General features: G+C 48.7%; 1 protein-coding gene across 1 annotated transcript; it reads right to left on the bottom strand.

Moving 5' to 3' along the window:
* Window positions 1–224: 224 nt before the first annotated feature.
* Window positions 225–12,510, bottom strand: PRSS16 (serine protease 16). The gene is made up of 12 exons (XM_088139844.1): window positions 12,337–12,510; window positions 9,645–9,835; window positions 9,083–9,182; window positions 8,278–8,407; window positions 6,597–6,720; window positions 6,273–6,350; window positions 5,065–5,112; window positions 3,681–3,953; window positions 3,368–3,506; window positions 2,308–2,487; window positions 1,465–1,610; window positions 225–362 (listed from the first exon to the last, which is right to left on the bottom strand). The coding sequence occupies exons 1-12, from the start codon at window positions 12,401–12,403 to the stop codon at window positions 312–314; spliced, it is 1,527 nt and encodes a 508-aa protein (XP_087995970.1). The 5' UTR covers window positions 12,404–12,510; the 3' UTR covers window positions 225–311.
* Window positions 12,511–18,429: the final 5,919 nt, after the last annotated feature.

The raw sequence follows: 18,429 nt of genomic DNA, 5'->3' as shown, positions 1-18,429 counted from the left end.
GGCTGGGGCCACCTGATTCAAATCAAACCAACCACGTTAGAGTTTTGTGCCACACGCGAAGTCAGCCAAGATCCACGGTGATTGACTCTAAATCTTTATTTAAAAAATGTGTGTTTGGAAAGTAGTGTGTTAAAAAAAAAATTAAAAAGCAGAGGCATGGTGGCAAAAGAGGTAGTTTTGATGTGACGCAAAGGAATTTTGCAACAGTCTCTAAGCAAAGACAAGCCCAAACAGTTCTGCTTCGCATCTCTGGCTACCCAAACCAGTCCAGCTTCTTTCTTTCTTTCTTTCTTTCTGTGTGTCCAGGTGTCTCAATGAATTTTTGTTAAATTCAGCCACTTGCCAACCCAGAAGGCAATTTGCTAAAGAAAGAAAGGAAAAATAAAAGCAAATGTTACTGTCTTCCAAGAAGGTATTAGTTTGCCTCCTTAGCTGCTGCTTTGCCAATCTTCTCTTTTTTTCCTCCTTTACATTTGAATATTTATTTATTTGTTTGTTTGTTTAATAGACTTGTCCCCGCCCATCTCCCCACAACGGGGGACTCTGGGTGGCTAACAACAAACTAAAATCAGAATTACATAATTAAAAGTTTAAAAACCAAACTTACAAAGATAAAAAGGCTAAAAAATCCAAGAGGCCGGTAGAGGCCACACCAGGCCGCTAAGGGGCCAGCCAACCCCATTTCTGACATCCTCCCTCCCCGCCCCAGGCCAGATGGCAGAGCCAGGTCTTCAAATCCCTCCGAAAGGCCTGGAGTGAGGGGGCCTGTCTCACCTCCGGGGGCAAGATGTTCCAAAGGGCGGGGGCCACAGCAGAGAAGGCCCGCCTTCTGGACCCCGCTAATCGAAGTTCTTTTACCGCGGGGATCCAGAGCATGCCCTCTCTGTGAGATCGGATGGGACGGGTTGAGATCGTGGGGGCGAGGCGGTCCTTCAGGTAACCTGGCCCCATGCCACGTAGGGCTTTAAAGGTGATAACCAACACCTTGAATTGGACCCGGAAGCAAACTGGCACCCAATGCAGCTCACGGAGCAAAGGTGTTATATGGGTCCTTCTTCAGGCCCCAAAAATTGCTCGCGCGGCCGCATTCTGGACCAGCTGAAGCTTCCGGATACTCTTCAAGGGTAGCCCCATGTAGAGCGCATTGCAGTAGTCTATCTGGCAGACAACAAGGGCATGAGTGACTGTTCGCAGGGCATCCTGATCCAGGAAGGGGCGTAACTGGTGCACAACCCGAAGCTGTGCAAAAGCCCTCCTGGCCACGGCTGCCACCTGCTCTTCGACTTTGTATAACTTTGTTATTACTTATTTTTATTTAGAAAAGCGTTCATGTTTCCCAAAATTGAGGCCCTGATGGGAGAAAATGCAGCACCCCACAGAGGTCTAGATTTCAGCCTGATTATTCCACCCACTGCATCGTCCGGCCCCCACCTGTTCAGTTTAGCTGTTTTTGCCCAGTCTCACCTGTCTGGCCTGGACAAGGGGCAAGGGGTCCATGGGATTGGATGGCAACATGTTGGCACAGTGGGCAGCGCCGTTGATTAAAATGGCCGGTTCGGAAATGGACTCGTTCTTGAGGACGCTCAGGGCATGCCAGGGATCAATGTCACCTGGGAAGGAGTCAGATTGGAAAAGAAAGTGAACGAAATCAGCAAGTCTCAGGCAGCTGGTTCAAATGCAACCAGGAAACAAAACAAATCAAGATGATGTTTTGGAGCTGAAGTCTAAGGTCCACGTGCAGACTTTCACATACAGATAACAGCTAATGTGAATCTCCCAACCTAAAGAGATAAACGTGGGTCTGATTTCCTGGACAACAGAGTTTGCAATTAAAGGGCCTTTGTTTTTTGTATTTCTCCCGTATTAATATAAAACTTTCCACAGAGGAAAAAAGAGAAAGGGAATACCCAGCCTGCATAAGAGGAAAAAAATCCCTCCAGGGACGTGAAGAGTGCTTTCCCCCTCCAGTCAGCAAACACAGCCAGGCATAAAAATATCTGGTACTGTATTGCAAAACAAAGTTTCTAGAAATCTGCAAGGTTTTCTTCTACCCTGGTCTTTTTAATGATGGACTGCTATGTTTTCTATCCTCCACAAAATAACCACCTCCCCCCCAGCAGATTGAGCTTGGCTTCTAGTAACTTCACGTCCATCTCGGTGTACATGTTGCCATGTCTTGGCAATAAGGCAGAAGGGTTTTTCAGCTTCCCTGGCTTTTCCTAGTGGTCTCCCATCCAAACATTAACTAGTTCCAACTCCACTTCGCTTTTCAAAACCAGGCTAGACCCGCTGTGACCAGGGTCATACCGTTAACGAAAAGGACTTGACTGGCTTTGGGATGGTCGGCCCCATAATAGTCATTGGTGAAAGACACGGCTTCCCCCACATTGTGAGAGGAGATGTTGAAGACTTCTGTGCAGATGTCAAGCTGGAAGGTCAAGTTCATTAGGCGGGAGAAGGGGCAGGCTTGGTCCTCGCAGGTTGGGTCTAAAATGGGAGGAAAAGCAGTTTTGAAATGATATTTACCATGCGGATTAACGCATATGGTTATGTTTGGAAAGCTCTTGAGCTATATACATAATAAAATTGATTGGTTCCTGCTTTCAGACAAGCGATCCAAAAAAGACACCACATAAAAAGAAAGGAGGATGGGGAGGGAAGAGGAAAACTTTCCTTTTCTTCACAACTCAAACCTCAGTTCTGTTTTATGTTGCTGGCAAGCCGATGAACTAAGTTTTGCTGTGATGAGCAACAGGGTCCAAACTGGATATTACTCCCCTCTTTCCCCCTTGATGTGCGTGGTATTTTAGAAATAGATTGGGAATAGGAGTGAAGAAGGAACTGAGCCAGATAAGGACAGCGCTGGGGGGGGTGGTGGTTAGTCAAAATATTTTAAATCTTCCCTAGGCTTCCAATGGCCCCAGTTGGAACCCATCTGCTTTGCTCCCATCCTAAGAACCAATGGGAGTTTTACACCGGCTTCATCCCCCCACCCAATTCAGTCCAGGTGGGTTGGGGGTGGGGAGGATCAAGCCCCCCAAGGGCAACACTACAAACTCCACATCAGCTACTTCTTTTCTGCGGACGAGACGCGCTAAGGTTACACGTTCCCTGGATTTAAGGAAACCCTTCAGCCCTCATCTACCTTCCTTGCCAAAAAGCAAGCGTTCTTCTCCTTCGTCAAAACTCTGCCCCCGATTCAGAAGCCTCCCACCCTTCCTGAGAGAGGGGACGGCCGCCGCACACGGGAAATGGGCTTTGACGTAGGGCTTCCGTGAGCTCCAACGGGGCGGTGAGGTCCAGCCGAGGGGCCGGCGGCCGAAGGGGCTGGGTGGGAAAGGGCAGGATGTTTTCCACGCTCACTTACAGTAGCCGAATTCAGTGCAGGTCTGGAAGTACCACTGCCTCATGCCGTCCGACGTTGCGATGCTGGTGCTGCGCAGCTCCTCCAGCACGTCCTTGTGAGAGGCATCTATGCACTGCAGCCCCAAACTGGGCAAAAACACCTGTCCCAAATAGGGCACGGGGTCCGGTTACTCATGGAACGTCTGGATTGGGCACCTTCTGCCCCTCCGATATATCCGGCTGAGGCGGCACGGTCCGGGTTCCACCAGGATTACCGGTCGGGCCCCGGGGAGTGGCCTTCTCTGTGGTGTCCCCCCGAAACACAATTGCCTTACCAGGTTGACTGCAACGAGCCTCTGATACGGAGAGCCCGTGCTGCTGTTGGTCATCATGTTGCACAGGCTGTGCACGTTGGCCCACTGGACCCCTTCGTTGTTGTACTGCACGGCTCCCATGAAGATGTCGGCCAGGTTGCCGACCAGGTCCTGACAGTCCCTGTCCCCCTCCAAAGGCCTGCAGGAGCGGAAATCCACAGCAAGTTTGGCCAGCCGCCTGGCCCGCACCAGGCTGTCCACGGCAGAGAAGGCTTCTCTCACCATTTGCAGGCACTGCGGGGAAAAAAGCAAAGGAGCCCCCCAGCCGGAGTCAGGAGGGTCTTTGGAAGGGGGGGCATTCATGGACAGGAAGCAGAGCGCCCGGATTGGTAGCACAGCGGAAGAGTGAGCATGGAGCTGAGTGGGTGGGGAGAGAAAGGCGAGATGTGCACCCTGTTAAGCATGCGTTGCTTAACGGTGAGTTACTAGATCAGTGTTTCTCAACCTTGGCCACTTTAAGATGAGTGGACTTCAACTCCCAGAATTCCCCAGCCAGCCTTGCTGGCTGAGGAATTCTGGGAGTTGAAGTCCACTCATCTTAAAGTGGCCAAGGTTGAGAAACACTGTCCAGAAGAATTGGGTTCAGAAAATACGCTAAGCCATCCACCAGAGCAGCAAAGCAAGATGACGGGGTCCTGGGATCAAATGCCCAAGGGGTTCTGTGGGTGGAGGGCAGGGCTGCCCTTGCAACACCATACCCCCATCTTGCCAATCTGGACCCCCTGGAAATACCCCCTGTTCAAATGACGGGCATATGTGTCACGTGTGAACATGGGTAAAAGATTCTGGTCTCAGTCTCCCCGGGTTATTTAGGTGGCCAGGAAGACCAACGCAGGCTCTCAGAAAGTAGGCTCCAACCTAGTGAGAATCAGCCTTGCCAACCTCTCGGGATCCAGGGGCGTTGGGACCACGACTTTCCTTGCCTTAAAAGTCCACGGGAGCGTTAAGTGACAAGGAGCGTGAGCCCAGAGAGGCAAAGATTCAAACTTGTCAATCTGTTTCGTTTGTTTCTGACTTTTTGCTGGAAACAGAAAAAAATGAACTTGTGATTTAGGGGGCTGATGATTCGAAAGGGTAGAATATGGAAAGAGGGAGCCATGATGCCACCTTAGAGGGAGAGGATAAAATATAAATGCATTTATAACTGCTGTAAAGAAAATTGGAAGCAGTTCCTTTATATCAATACATCTATATAATTTTTCTTTTTTTTTTTCATTTCTTTTCTATTGATTCATCACTTTACTTTCTTTTTTCTTTAAATTGGTATTGTTTTTACTTTGCAAAAAGCTTCTTTAATAAAAATTAATTTTAAAAATTGTTTCATTTGTTTTTCTAGAGAACTAACCTCATTGGAACCTCCAACCACTGGATTCGACAGACTTGCAGCGACAACCTAAAGAGATGGAAGTGAAAGGAAAAAGACACTTATGGGATCTCCTGAGTGTATGGCTCAGCCTCTTCCTGAAATATTGTGGCTTAAATCTAGAGCGGAAAGTTTCACAGCAGATTTTCTGTGGCCACGATGGTTAACCAGTGTGTTAAAAACATGAGATCAGAATCAAGTTTATGTACAAACCATGACTTGTGGACCAAACAGATGGATGTACACCCACTCAGCCATATTAGAAACTTTAGTGCCTGATGTCCTGCATTGTGCTAAGCTAAGCAGGCCATGCTAAAGGCTTAGCACAGTGATGGCAAACCTACAACATGCATGTCAAAGGTGACATGGCATGTTTTGGGTGACACGCCAGCATTCACCAACACCCAACAACAACTCTTCTCTCTGTTTGAGTTACCAAAGAAACTCAGTTTGTTTTACTCGTATTTCACTTCTGTAATTATTTGACGTTGCTTTATATAATACATAGCACCACGATTGGACTGTATTTTTTTTTAAATAAATGGATTTTTTAAGGATTGTTTCTCTTTCGTTTGCGCGGAGGGGGGGGGGGTGTGACACGCCAGCAGAGTTAAGTTAGGCATTTTCCAAATTTTTGACACGCTGAGCCCAAAAGGTTTGCCACTGCTGGGTTAGCACAATGCAAGAACGATTTTATAGAGAGAGTGCATGATCCTGCTTGATTTCCTTCCCCTTTTTTTCCTTCAGGGTGGAAAACACCAATTTTGTTTCCTTCCGAGAAAATCTGTGGGCAAATCTTTCACTGTGCAAGCAAGTAACAAAGGGCTTAGTGCAGTGTTTTTCAAAGTCGGCAACTTTAAGATGTGTGGACTTCAACTCCCAGAATTCCCCAGCCAGCCATGCTGGCTGGGGAATTCTGGGAGTTGAAGTCCACTCATCTTAAAATGGCCAAGTTTGAAAAACATCGGCTTAGTACAATACAAGAACAACTATACAGAGAGATAAATTATTGTGCCTGCTTTTCTTCCCCTTTCTCTCTTCCAAGTTAGAAAACACCAATTTTCTTTCCTTCTCAGCAACTGTGGACAAATCTTTCACCGGGCTTCGCTTATTTCTGATGAGATGGGCTTCGCCTCCAAATGATCCCCCCAACATTCAAAAATCATTTTGGCACCCTGGCAAAATCTGACCTTGTTGTAGCCTGTGAAATCCAGCTGGGCTCTCACCGGGGCAGAAGATGCAACAGCAGCAAAGACCAGGTGGGGAAACTGGAAGACAGGAAGGAAGGAAGGAAGATCACAAAGAGAAGGAAAAGTATTTCCCCTTGAGATCTTGGACTCTGGGTTAGGGAAGAGAGGTAGCCTTCCAACTAACTTAGTTTCCCTGGCCCTTGACCTCCATAACATCCTGTTTCTGATGTGCAAAAAAAGCCATCAAGGTGCCCCCTCCCTTCAAGATTCCAGTGTCTGCAAGAAGACCCCGATTCCCTATTTCAGTTGGTTTCCAGATCCCACCTTAAGCCTCAGCCAGGCCGCCAAGGAACCAGGGTACGAGCCTCCAAAACAAATCCAGGTGTGATTCGCCGCCAAGTTGTACTTCTGGGTGATGAAATGGTGGAAGGCCACGAGATCAGACAGACTGAAAGGGAGAAGGTTTAAGAGAGTGTTACCAGTGAGTGTTACCCCCTCCCCACAATCCTTTGCCCGGCAGCCTGGACAAGGTGTCACTTTCTACACAGGCTTACGGCTGACCCATTGACTCCAAGGCACGGCAAAGCGGAAGCGATTCTAAACGTATCCAGAAGAAACAGATACAGGTTTGTCTTTGCAGCGGGGCTGGCCCAAGCTCTTTCCACTCCCTGAAATGGGGTCTAAACTGTGTCTGAGCTCAAGCCAATACAGGGAGTCCTTGGGTTACGTCCACTCGGTCAGAGGCTGCTCAAAGTTATGACAGCGCTGAACCTGGGGGACCTACGACCAGTCCGTCGCAGCATCTCGTGGTCATGTCATCACAATTTCCGACCTTCCCTGCTGGCTTCTGACAAGCAAAGTCAATGGGGAAGCCAGCAGGAAGTCGGAAGTTGTGGCCACGTGAGGTCCTCATTTAACGACGGCAACTGGGACTGCCAGAACTGTGATATTGCGCTTTACGACTGCATCACTTAGTGACAGCCATTCCAGTCCTTATTGCTGTTGTAAGCCAAGGATGACCTGTACTTGTTAGCCAAGCCGCATGTCTGAAACACCCATTTCTGCCCATCAATTCAGGCTGTTGCCTGAAAATGACTAGGGAACCCCTTTGGATGTTGAAGACAAATTGTTGATCCTTCCTAGTCAAGAGCAGTCTCTCTCAAGAATGTTTCCTTTGCACCTCGCTGAAACCTCCATTCCCAACCCAACCGTTTCCTCAATTTTGGGGACTGCAACTCCCATCATCCATAGTCACTGGTAGTGCTGAGAGGGGATGGGGATCCTATCTGAAGGATCTCAAACTAAGATGACCCTGAACGTCACACCCCGCAGGAACCTCACAGAGGTCCGTGCCGTTTTCCACAGCTCTGCTCTAGCACGAGATTAGCATCGAATGATGCATTAAAAGTAGCACCGAACTGTCAAGCAATCTCAGCTTTTCATTTCAAGAAGCACCCATGTTGTTTTTACATTTATTATGATCACTTTATTGTTCTATTTTCACAAGGTTTTCCTACTCATGTATATTTTCGAAAAAGAATAACCCACTTTAAACGAGGCACATCAAGCTTCTAGCCCTCAAGGCAGCAAAAACAGACTTGAATATGTCTAGATTCTGCCTGAGGAAATCTCAGAGGCCCGAGGGAAAGCTAAATGGGTTTTTCAGTGGTCAGAATAAAACCAGGCAACTTGGCATCCAGCAGATATGCCACCCTTCAGATCCGATCACCACCAACTAACATGGTTAATAACAAGGAATTGGAGAGTTATAGTCCAAACATCTGGAGATCAAAGTTCCAGTTCCTTCTACCCACATAGTTAGAACATGACACATAAGTCAAAAGATGCCCAAAAAATTTGGCAAATACAGACAGGAACAGAGAAACACAGGGATTTCTAGCTGACTGAATGAACGGTCTAGCAAACTCCAGAATGACGAAGCAGAGCAGGGCCAGTATCTTGCCCCCCCCCCCGCCTGGGAACGGGTGGATTTTGGGCAACTCACGCTTGCTGACTGGACAAGAATAGAAGGTTCTGATCCTGCAAACCATCATGGTTGAGGCTGGACCCGTAGAAGCGGTGCTCCAGAGCAACCAGGAGGGCTCCGTGCTTCTCGGCCAATTCCACGTGATGCCCTGAAATCAGAAAAAACGCAAGAGGAAGATGGACAGTCCACCAGGGTCCTCAGCCAGCCGAGGAAGCAAACTGCAGGCCCTGCAACTTATAGTAGTAGTAGCCCCAACATCTGGAGGGCTTCCCTTGCCCCCACAGCTGCACTCCGAATGCTGTGGATCTGATCTTAGAGAAGGGCCATCCACAGCTGGCAAGAACACCGGTGGCCCTGAATGTTGTCTTTTTGCCACCCCGGAACCTGCGCCACCAAATTGGAGTGGCAAGCTGCCAAGAAAGGGAGGCACATCTGACTGTTCTCCAGCAAGAAAAAGGGGAAGAAAATCCAGAGGGTGCACACGCGTGGGGCAAAAATGCTCCAGATGGACAGAATCAAGTTTGTAGAAATTCGAACGCTAACAGATGCAGAGGGAGTATTTTCTTCCCACCCACCCTCGATGACTCTATTAGGCCTCCTCTGCAGCACAGGAGGGGGGGTCTGCAGGGAGGGAGTCAAAAAAGTCAAGATGGCGGCCACAATGACATGATCAAGGCCGCAGAGCAGTGAGTCTGGACCTTTCCCAACTTCGCTCCTTCCAAGGGGCAGGAAGCCAGGCTGGATGCTCTGCTCCGGAGCGTGATCTCGTGGCTCCAACCAGCCTTCCTCTAAAACCTCCCACCGCTCAGCCCAGCTCACTTACCAACCACTACAGAGAACGGCGAGAGGGCGGATTCCCCCCCAATGTAGAGGAAAACGGGCCCCGTGGAACGCTTCCAGTATTGCTCATTTATCCAGAATTGCTGAATTTCAGAGAAAAGACAGAAGAGAACCAAATCACTGAATATAACAACAGAACTCAAGAAAGCCGCCACGCTGCGAATGAAAAGTGTGGGCTCCGTGCAGTTTTGCATCCTGTGCAGTATCTCCCCCACCAAGAATTCTCTGCGCGGGGGGCTCCCCTCTTCTGGAATAGTCTATTATATAACTATATTGTGTGTGTGGGACATTGGTCATTCCCAAATGCGGGACAGGAGGCTATAAACAATGTGTTCCAACTTTAGCAACTTTAAAATATGTGGACTTCAACTCCCAAAATTTCCCAACCAGCCCAATTCTGGGAGTTGAAGTCCACACATCTTAAAATTCAGTAGCATGCTGGCTGGGGAATTCTGGGAGTTGAAGTCCATGCATCTACAGCACTATGAACAGCCAGGGCAGGTCTGAACGCATAAGGCTGCCAGTTCTGCATTGCTCTTTTTCACCTGGTTAAACGTGCGTCTGTGTTGCCAGTCGAAGTGATCCAGAGGCTGGGGGATGGTGCCCCGCAATGGTGGGATCCAACCTGGCCCCGCTGGTCTTGGGCCCTGCAGCTGCCAGCGGGAACGGGCTTCATTCATGGCTTGCTCTTCCCGCTGCTGCTGGACACGCTGGCGGAGGAGCCAGAACATTCTGCCTACGGGGAAAGCAGAGGGGAGAAAAATAGGATTTTTTAAAACTGAACATTCTACGATGCTTCCAACAATCCAGTTAATCAACTCTGGGAAGTTCAGAATAAAAACAGAAAAGAAACTGTTCCAAAGGAACAGGGCAACACCCGGCATAGTGTGTAAGTACTCTGTTCGGAAGTGAATTCAGCGTCAATCTTGAAAACTGCTTCCTATGCACTCCTCTGTTTTCTGCAAAAAGAGGATCCACCTCACCAGTTCACAGGAAAGCCATAAAAATATTGAAACCGCATCCATCTTAATGAACTGGAAGATAAATGGGGTTCTGAAGTGAACAGAATCCAGCTGCAGCAATTTCTTTTAATTTGACCCCTTAGCCTTTCCATAAATCTCGTTAAAGAAGAATCTGGGGCAATCTGAGTTGAATCAGCTACCAACTGCCTGACCTGTTGTGAGAAAAATGCCCACCACCCCAGACCAAACACCTGTCTGGTCACCCTCACATGCCCACTTAAAATGGAAACTCTTCCAGACTTTCTGGAATGCCACAAATGAAGCGCCAGCCTCGTCAACCACCTGGAAGCTTCAGCTGGTTCAGAATGGGGCAGCGTGGGCCGTGACGGACATGCCTCGGTATGCCCGCGTAACTCCTCTGCTTCACAAGCTGCATCGGTTGCTGGTTTGCTTTTGGGTGCAATTCAAGGTGCTGGTGGTTAGCTATGAAGTCCTACATGGCAGAGGGCCTGGTTACCTGAAGGACCTCCTGTCTCCCATAACATCTGCCTAGCCAACTTGATCTCGCAGGGTTGGCACGCTCCGGGTTCCCTCAATGAGGAACACCATCTATTGGGACCCTGGAAGCGTGCCTTCTCTGTAGCGGTGCCTACCCTCTGGAACAAGGTTCCCCCCAAGGTTTGGATGGCCCCCATTCTTCTCCCAAGCCTTTGGCATGAGAGAACGAGACCCCTTGCTTCATTGCGTTTGCCATCTTTTTTCTTAATCTTTCATGTTTTATTGATTTTACTGTAATTTCTTTGACTGGTGTGAGCTGCCCAAAGTCGTTGAGAGTCGGGTGACAGGCAAGATTAACAAATTATCATCATCTCTTGCTCAAGTGTGTTCCAGTGTCAAGGCAGCCATGGACAAGGCCCACCTCACCTTCCGGCCCATGACTTTCACGCACGGATGGGGGGACATTCATGCTCTTGCGGGACTTTCATGCTCTTGCGGGAGAAATTTTGGATACGGGGAGATCAGGCCATCCCTGGGCACTGCAAGGCCAAAAGACCAGACATCATCTTGGAGCGCTTCCTTGCCAATTTATTTATCCAATGCTTTTGCATACATAAATACTAAAGTGTTTTATTGATTTGTATAAATAAAAGGTTCTTTTTATTCACAAAGAGTCAGCCAGGTTTCTAATAAATAAATACTGCCCAAACTCAAGGTGGTTTCCAGTGAGATCTGAAGGCTGGCTTCTCCGAACACCGTGTCTTGTCTGCCCAGCCACTGCAGTCTGTAAACTATCTTGATGAATTAGCTTACATTATCCCAAGGCCAAGCTTGGCTTGTTCCATAAACCATAGTTAAATCATGGCTTAGATCTTTTGGCATTCGGGGTGTGTATGCTCAGACATATTTGCCTCTGGCAAGCAGCCAGTTCAGGCATTGGTCAACCCTTTCTGCACACCTGGAAGTCAATCCTTTCTCAAGTTACAAGTAACTTTATCTCCATCTTCCCTTGAAGATGCGGTAGAGGCTCTTTTAAAGCTGCTTCTGCAAGCAAAACAGAGTGAGGAAGCCGGTTCTGGTTTCTTGCTTCTCAGAAGCCAGAGTCATCAAAAGAGTAGTCACAAGACACCCATTTCCTGACAATGATTTACAAATAGCATCAGCCACCCACACGGAGGCTGCTGCTTTTTTCTTTAGCCTCTGGGGACTGTGCAGAATAAATTCAGAATAAATTGTGCAGAAATAAGTTCAAAATAAACTTGCAGGCTAAACTGTATGACCGACTGAACTCAAAGGTCCTGGGGTGGGGGTGGGGGAATGTCTTTTCCCCTTAGGGGAGAACGACAGGGCGCTCTGGGTATGCTCAAGTGAGCAAATTACCTCCGACTGACCAAAGATTCAAAAGTCTGGCAAAAGGAATCACAGCAGCAGGATAAAACCTTCAAATGCAGGAGTAGTCTACCATAATCCCATACCACTTAGGAAAGAGGAGCGGATGCTTTTACAGCTGCACAACGGAGCCTCCGCTGGCCGGCACACTCTACCCCTGAATGGGATCTGCCCGGGCAGGTATGTAATTAAGCAGGCTGAAAGGGATGCGTCCCGGGGCCTCGCCTGCCCCTTTCCCCCCAAATACCGAACGTCCCCGGGTAGCGGGGACCTGGCCTGGATCCTGACCCCCTCCTTGCCCCAACCGGAGGCCAGCGCGCGGAGAGCAACGGGGCCGCCCCTCCCCGCGATCCGAGGGCCGCGTTTCCAGCAGAGCCTCCGCACTCACCCGCCTGAGCCAGCGCGAGGAGCGCAGCTAAGAGGACCCCGCAGGAGAGCCGGAGAGGGGGCACCATCTTCCAGCCCACCCGGAGCCGAAGGAGCGGGACCCGGCGTGGGAAGCGTTGCGGGGCGAGCCGAGGCGAGCCGCACTGGCCCGCCCCCGCCGCCGCCGCGAGAAAAAGCCGCGCTCACATGACCCGCTGCCCCTCCCAGCCCTGCCCCTGGGCGCGGGGGCGCCGCGCCGCTTTCTTTCCCTGCCCGCGGGGGGTCGGCTGCGCTGGCATCACGAGACGCGCCCGCGATAGCCAGAGCCCAACACCTGGGCTCATCTGGCGGGCTACCCCACAGTGGCATGTGACGCTGGCACGCGATGGCGTGGCAGATGAGGTCACCCCGGGATGCGCTGACCGTCCCTTGCATTGAGTTTGCCGGGTTGTGCGAACAGGGCCACTGACTCGGATTCCCAACTCAGGAATTAAACTCGGGAACCAAAGGGAGTTAAGCGGGCGGGCGGGCGGGCTTTCACCGAATCCTCGCGACCTGGCGCCCCGGAAATCTGCCGGTGGCCCCCTCCCCTGATTTCCTTGCCCTAACAAAAATTAAGGACGCTCCCGCCCGCTGGGTTTCACGTGCTCGAGGAAAAGCAGAGGCGCAAGGCGGCCAGAAAAAGTTGGCCCCGGCGCAGAAAGCCGCCCGGGGGGAGCGCGGGTGCGCCTTCGGCCGCGTTCCCACGCTCGGCGCTTCCCTTCGCGGGGCCCCCCAGGCGAGGGAAATCTCGGTTCCTCATTCCGCGAAGGACGCGCGGTGCGCAAATGTTCCCGGCGCGCGGGGGCAGCAGCGGCGGGCGAATCTCGCCGAGGGTCCCGTGGCTTCCTCTGGAACAGGGGACGAGCCCAGCCCACGCGGGACGCCGATGATGATGATGATGATTTAAATGTATAGGCCACCCAACTCCAGTGGACTCTGGGCGGCGAGCAAAAGTATCAAAATTTAAATATGAAATTTAGGGATGCCCTAAAGGCGATTGCCTAAAGCGGGGTTCCTCAACCTTGGCCACTTTAAGACGGGGGGGACTTCAACTTCCAGAATTCCCCAGCCAGCAGGCTAGTTTTGTGCCAAGGACCTGCTTCACATGTCCCAATAGCAGAGATCTGGTGTTTTTGCTGACGTTATTCTGTGGCTGGTTTGAATGTTGGCTTAGCATGTGTAAATCCAAGTGTTGTGGTTTGTAAGTTCAGCATGTTAGATGAACCCATTCAGCTGAGGCTTGTTAAACAAACCATGGATCAGCGCAAGGTGCAAACCGGCTGGGGAATTCTGGGAGTTGAAGTCCCCCCGTCTTAAAGTGGCCAAGGTTGAGGAACCCCGCTTTAGGCAACGGACGCGCCGCCTCCCCAAGAAAAAAAAGGGGGGGTCCCAAAGCCAAGCGGGCTCGTTTCTGCATTGGGCAGCGGATAGGGCAGCCCTGGCAATCGTCTAAACGGGGGAGAGCAGCTACGGAATGCCCTCCCCAAGCTTGGTGCCCCCCAGATGGGCGGCTAGGGAGGGGCGATCCACCTGGACTCGCACCAGGCGCTCAGCGGCAAACGGCGCGTGGCTTCGCCGCGGTCCGCGCCCGGCCGGCCTTTCAGGATGCGCAGCCCAGAAAAGCTGCAGAGAGCAGAGTTCCGCTAACCCGGAGAAGGGGCTGGGGTGGGGGGCGTGCATGCATGCAAGCCCCATTCCCCCCGCCCCCCAGCAGGTCAGGCTATTTGACTCTCCCGCGCGCTTTCTCCCATCCAGCTGCTCCCCAGACCGCAAGGCAGGCTGGGAATTGTAGGAAGCGGAGTCTCAGCACCTGGGGAGGGGCGAGGGTCGGTCCTGGCTTGTCGTTTGGGGAGGCAGCCGCCTCCCCAAAGTAGTTGAGAGGCCAGTTCTGCATCGTTCCCTCCAGTCCATTAGAAACCTGGCAAGCAAGCTTAACTTTCTTCCCCCCACCCCCGTCGTTTCTCAACCAGCCTGCCTCTCCCCCCACCCCAATTATTTCTCCTAGTCATCAGCTACTCCTGGCTTCACCTTGGCAAGGTCTCCTCCACCCATCTGTCTCTGGAGGATCAAGGGAGATTATCATCCAATCTGCCTCTTTCCTTTCCTGCTTTAAAACCTGCTGACCGGTTTGCAGATTAAATTTTCTGACCCCCCCCCCCATCACCCTCCCTTCCCCCCCATCTTCCTTCCAATTCAGCAGGTCAGCCAGCAACAAGCTGGACTTAGTTCTCTCCTCCTCCCCCATCCTACATCATCTTCATCATCATCAAAGTGTTTCTGAGCACACACAGATTGCCATCAAATTTCTTTAAATGGACTAAGGACAGGCTATTTCTGAGCATGCAGTGTGTGCCACCTGGTCCTAATGACTACCATGTCATTAGGCATTTACGCTGGATATTTAAAAATTGAGCCTCATTTTCTCCCCGCAGGCTTCTTTCAGCCAGGAGTCTAAATTTCTAGTAGTTGAAAAGTGCAATTTATATGTTTAGGAAAATGCTGTCCTGATCAGCTTTTGCAAAGTTTCAGTCAAAAAGAAGCATGCTGCATTTTTATCATATGATGTGTACTTATTGTGACACAGAAAGTTACCTGGAGACATCCATGGAATTGCCAAAATCAAAACTGACTTGAATGAGATTTTACTTTTTTAAGCTCATCTGTAAAGTTTTTTCAGGGCTCATCCAGCGCAAGAGAAGAGAGGCCTTTAATACTTCTCCAAGTGTGTAGAAACATCTTATTCCTGTACCCCTGGGACTCTTGCTTTTTCAGAATTCAATTGTTTTTTATTTTTTAGAATTTTAGAATTCTGTTGTTTGGAACTTTTCTCTCTTTCCTTTGGGGTCCTGCGTCTTGTCTTTGGGGGAGTTCAACCAGGCAGAAATGCAGCAGGCTAGTTTTGTGCCAAGGACCTGCTTCACATGTCCCAATAGCAGAGATCTGGTGTTCTTGCTGACGTTATTCTGTGGCTTGTTTGAATGTTGGCTTAGCATGTGTAAATCCAAGTGTTGTGGTTTGTAAGTTCAGCATGTTAGATGAACCCATTCAGCTGAGGCTTGTTAAACAAACCATGGATCAGTGCAAGGTGTAAACCCAGCCTGAAAATTACTGTGGATGTTAATGAAAGTAAACAGAAAAATATAAATCCAACACCCCCCCCACAAAATGGGCTTACAGAAGCCTAAAAATTAAGTGAATGCCATTCAACTGAAAAAATATTCCTCCAAGAGACATATGAGCCTGCTCGCCTTCCAAGATCAGCCAGAGTTGGGTAGGGGTGTGAACCAAACTGCAGTGAGAACAACGCTGAATAGTCACTATTATTTATTAATGCAGTGCAGCCGAAAGAGCATTTAGACCAAGGTACCATGAATGTCTTCTAACCCTGGCTGATCCTTTTAATTCTAAACCCTGTTCTCTTTAATTAAAAAGGTTACCCCAGGGGACTGTGCCTCTATCAGCAGCTGTCACTGGGCAAAAAAGAACCAATTTGTCATTCTTAGCAGCTTCTCTAATCCCCTCTAATTCAGTTACCAATCTGCGAGGGCCTTAAGAGGATTGGAGCATTTGCTAAATTAGATAAGTAAAAATAACAAATGTCAGTAAGTTGGAGGGCTGGGGTGGGGGTGAGTCTGGAGGACAGGAGCTGTTTCTTGAAGGTGAGGGCATCACCCCAAAAGTGGAAGAAAACAGGCCCCTATAAACCTCCCCATTTTTACCCCTATTGAAAAAAAAACCAAGCTGGAAAGACCTTTTTTTTTTTTTTTTTTTAACAGAACGCAAATTGCAAGGGTCACCTCCAGTGGGATTTAAACGTGGTCTGGAATAGAGGCATCCATAGGGTGTGGTGTAAAAAAAAAAAGTCAAATTTTTGACCTGCTCCCCAACAGATTCTGCTCCCTGGTCTGGAAAGAACCAAGAAGTGAAGGCTAAGGGTAGGATAGGAGGACACGTTCTTCAAGACCCTGAAAGGAACTCCCAAGGTCAACCTCTCTTCTCTATCTTTCCAGACCACAGGATCTAAACAGCCAGAATCTGGATAGTTAGGAAAGTCTTGGATGCCATGACCTCAAGAACTCTTCTTGGGTTTTATTACTGTGTTTGATCTGATGATGGCTTTGTGGGTGGGACCTGCTCCTTGTTCTGCTCCCCCAGCACGTCAGTTTTGGGTTAGATGATAAACCAGGCATTCAAAATATGTGACAGTTTACTTCACGGGGAGCACCATTTTTCTCACCAGGTTGTGGTCAAAATGGTGGCCACCACAGTGCAATTGAAGGCCCATCTGTCTTTTGCATGTTTCAGGTGCAACCCACATAAAGAATGGGCAGAACTTCAATCACACTGCTGTGACCGTCATCTTGACCTTTTTGACCATACGCTAGGCGCACTCTTGTCCCAAGCCATAGTAAATACTGTATTCCTAAAATTTAACTCTCCCCAGCTGTATTTCTCTGATCTCAACTGTCACTCAGTCAAGCAAGATTTGCAAACGTCGTAAGAATGGCCCAAAACGTACTCTGGAAAAAGCTGGAAAAGTTTTGGCCTGAACATTTCTGTTCACACAAGATGTTTAGCTTGGTTGCTGTAATGGTACGTGGGAATGATCTTAGGAGACAGGAGGAAGAGCCGCAGACTGAACAACAGTCAGATAAGAGGCAGCTGAGCCCGCAGAAGGAATTGGGGTGTGGGGAACATCTCAGAAGGGACCCTCCCTAATTTCGTGAACTGTAAAGATGAGGAGGGAGAGATGTATTTTCAGACTTGCAAGAGTCTGTTCATGTCACCTTACTATAAAACAAAGTTAGTTCATCTGGGCATATTTCCTGTCTAGACTACCTTGCAAGGCTGGCAGTTGCTGAGTTAACTCATGGGGGTGTGTTATACAATATAGTGAACCAGAATCTAAATAAACCATAATCCAAATTATTTGGCTTCAATCAACACACTAAGCTACCCCCCCCCCCCCCGCATGTTTTGTAAATCCAAATGTTAGGCTTGCAAGAGACCTGGTTGAGGAGGTGATATGAACACAGTCATCAGTGATCTATCTAGGGCTAGGTAGGATCAATGGTTTTAATTGAGGGCAAAAATCACCCATGCAAGCTGTCACCCCACATTCAAACTGCTTCTTTATTCAAAGGGGTCTCTATTCCATGACCCCAACCAAGTATATGTCCTTCTGCACTTGGACCTTGCACAACGAGTCTACAAATAACAGCTTATTTTACCAGGTTGAAAAGCATTGGGTTTTAAGCTGCTGTTAAGGCACACCAGGGTCAGTTGGTAACCTGCCTGTCCATACCCTAATCCAGTGTTTCTCAACCTTGGGAACTTTAAGATATGTAGACTTCAACTCCCAGAATTCCCCAGCCAGAATTCCCCAGCCAGCCAAGTTCCCAGGGTTGAGAAACACTGCCCTAATATAGTGATTTCCTGTTCCTAGTCCTGCATTTTCTCAAACTTAAACTGGCTTGCAGTCCCTGTTTACAGATCAGAGCAATTCTAGTACCGTTATTCAGTCATGTACTTACCCTAATTTTACCCAATCAATTGTTTTGACCAGGAATTAAAACAACAACAAAACCCCACACAAAACTATTCTTCCTTTTAATAGATTTTGATGTGGTTTTTTTTTTAACTTTTTAATATTTTTTGCTTTTTTTTATATCCAGCAACAACTTGGTGTATCTGCACAGGAAACAGCTTGTCACAGACTAAGACAATAATAAATAGAGATCCATCAACAAAAATAACTTGCATGAAATGTTTCTCCTCTACAGCAAAGGGTTAGTTGATTCTTCTTTAAAAAATGACTAAGAAAACTAGACTAAAAAATATCTAATACAAAGCAGTTATTTTAAATTTGAAAGCCCAGTTCAAGAACCGGGCTTTCAAATTGAAAGTAACTTGGAGGGGGAAGTAAAAACGATATTATTTATTTAGCACTTATCACTGTTTTACCTGTACAGTTTAATAAAATACAGCTTTGATAAATGAAGCCATATGTAGAAAAAGTTAGGTTTCAGCCTGTGTTTCTCCGTTCAGTTAATTTCAGCCTGTTGTACTCTAT

Source organism: Python bivittatus, unplaced genomic scaffold, assembly GCF_059951505.1.
Source record: "Python bivittatus isolate LINGU-HERP-01145 unplaced genomic scaffold, Pbiv_v1 ctg000310_np1212, whole genome shotgun sequence".
In the NCBI taxonomy this organism is placed as follows: Eukaryota; Metazoa; Chordata; class Lepidosauria; order Squamata; family Pythonidae; genus Python; species Python bivittatus.
The sequence above is the reverse complement of the archived record's forward strand: the minus strand, read 5'-3'. Positions and strand labels throughout refer to the sequence as shown.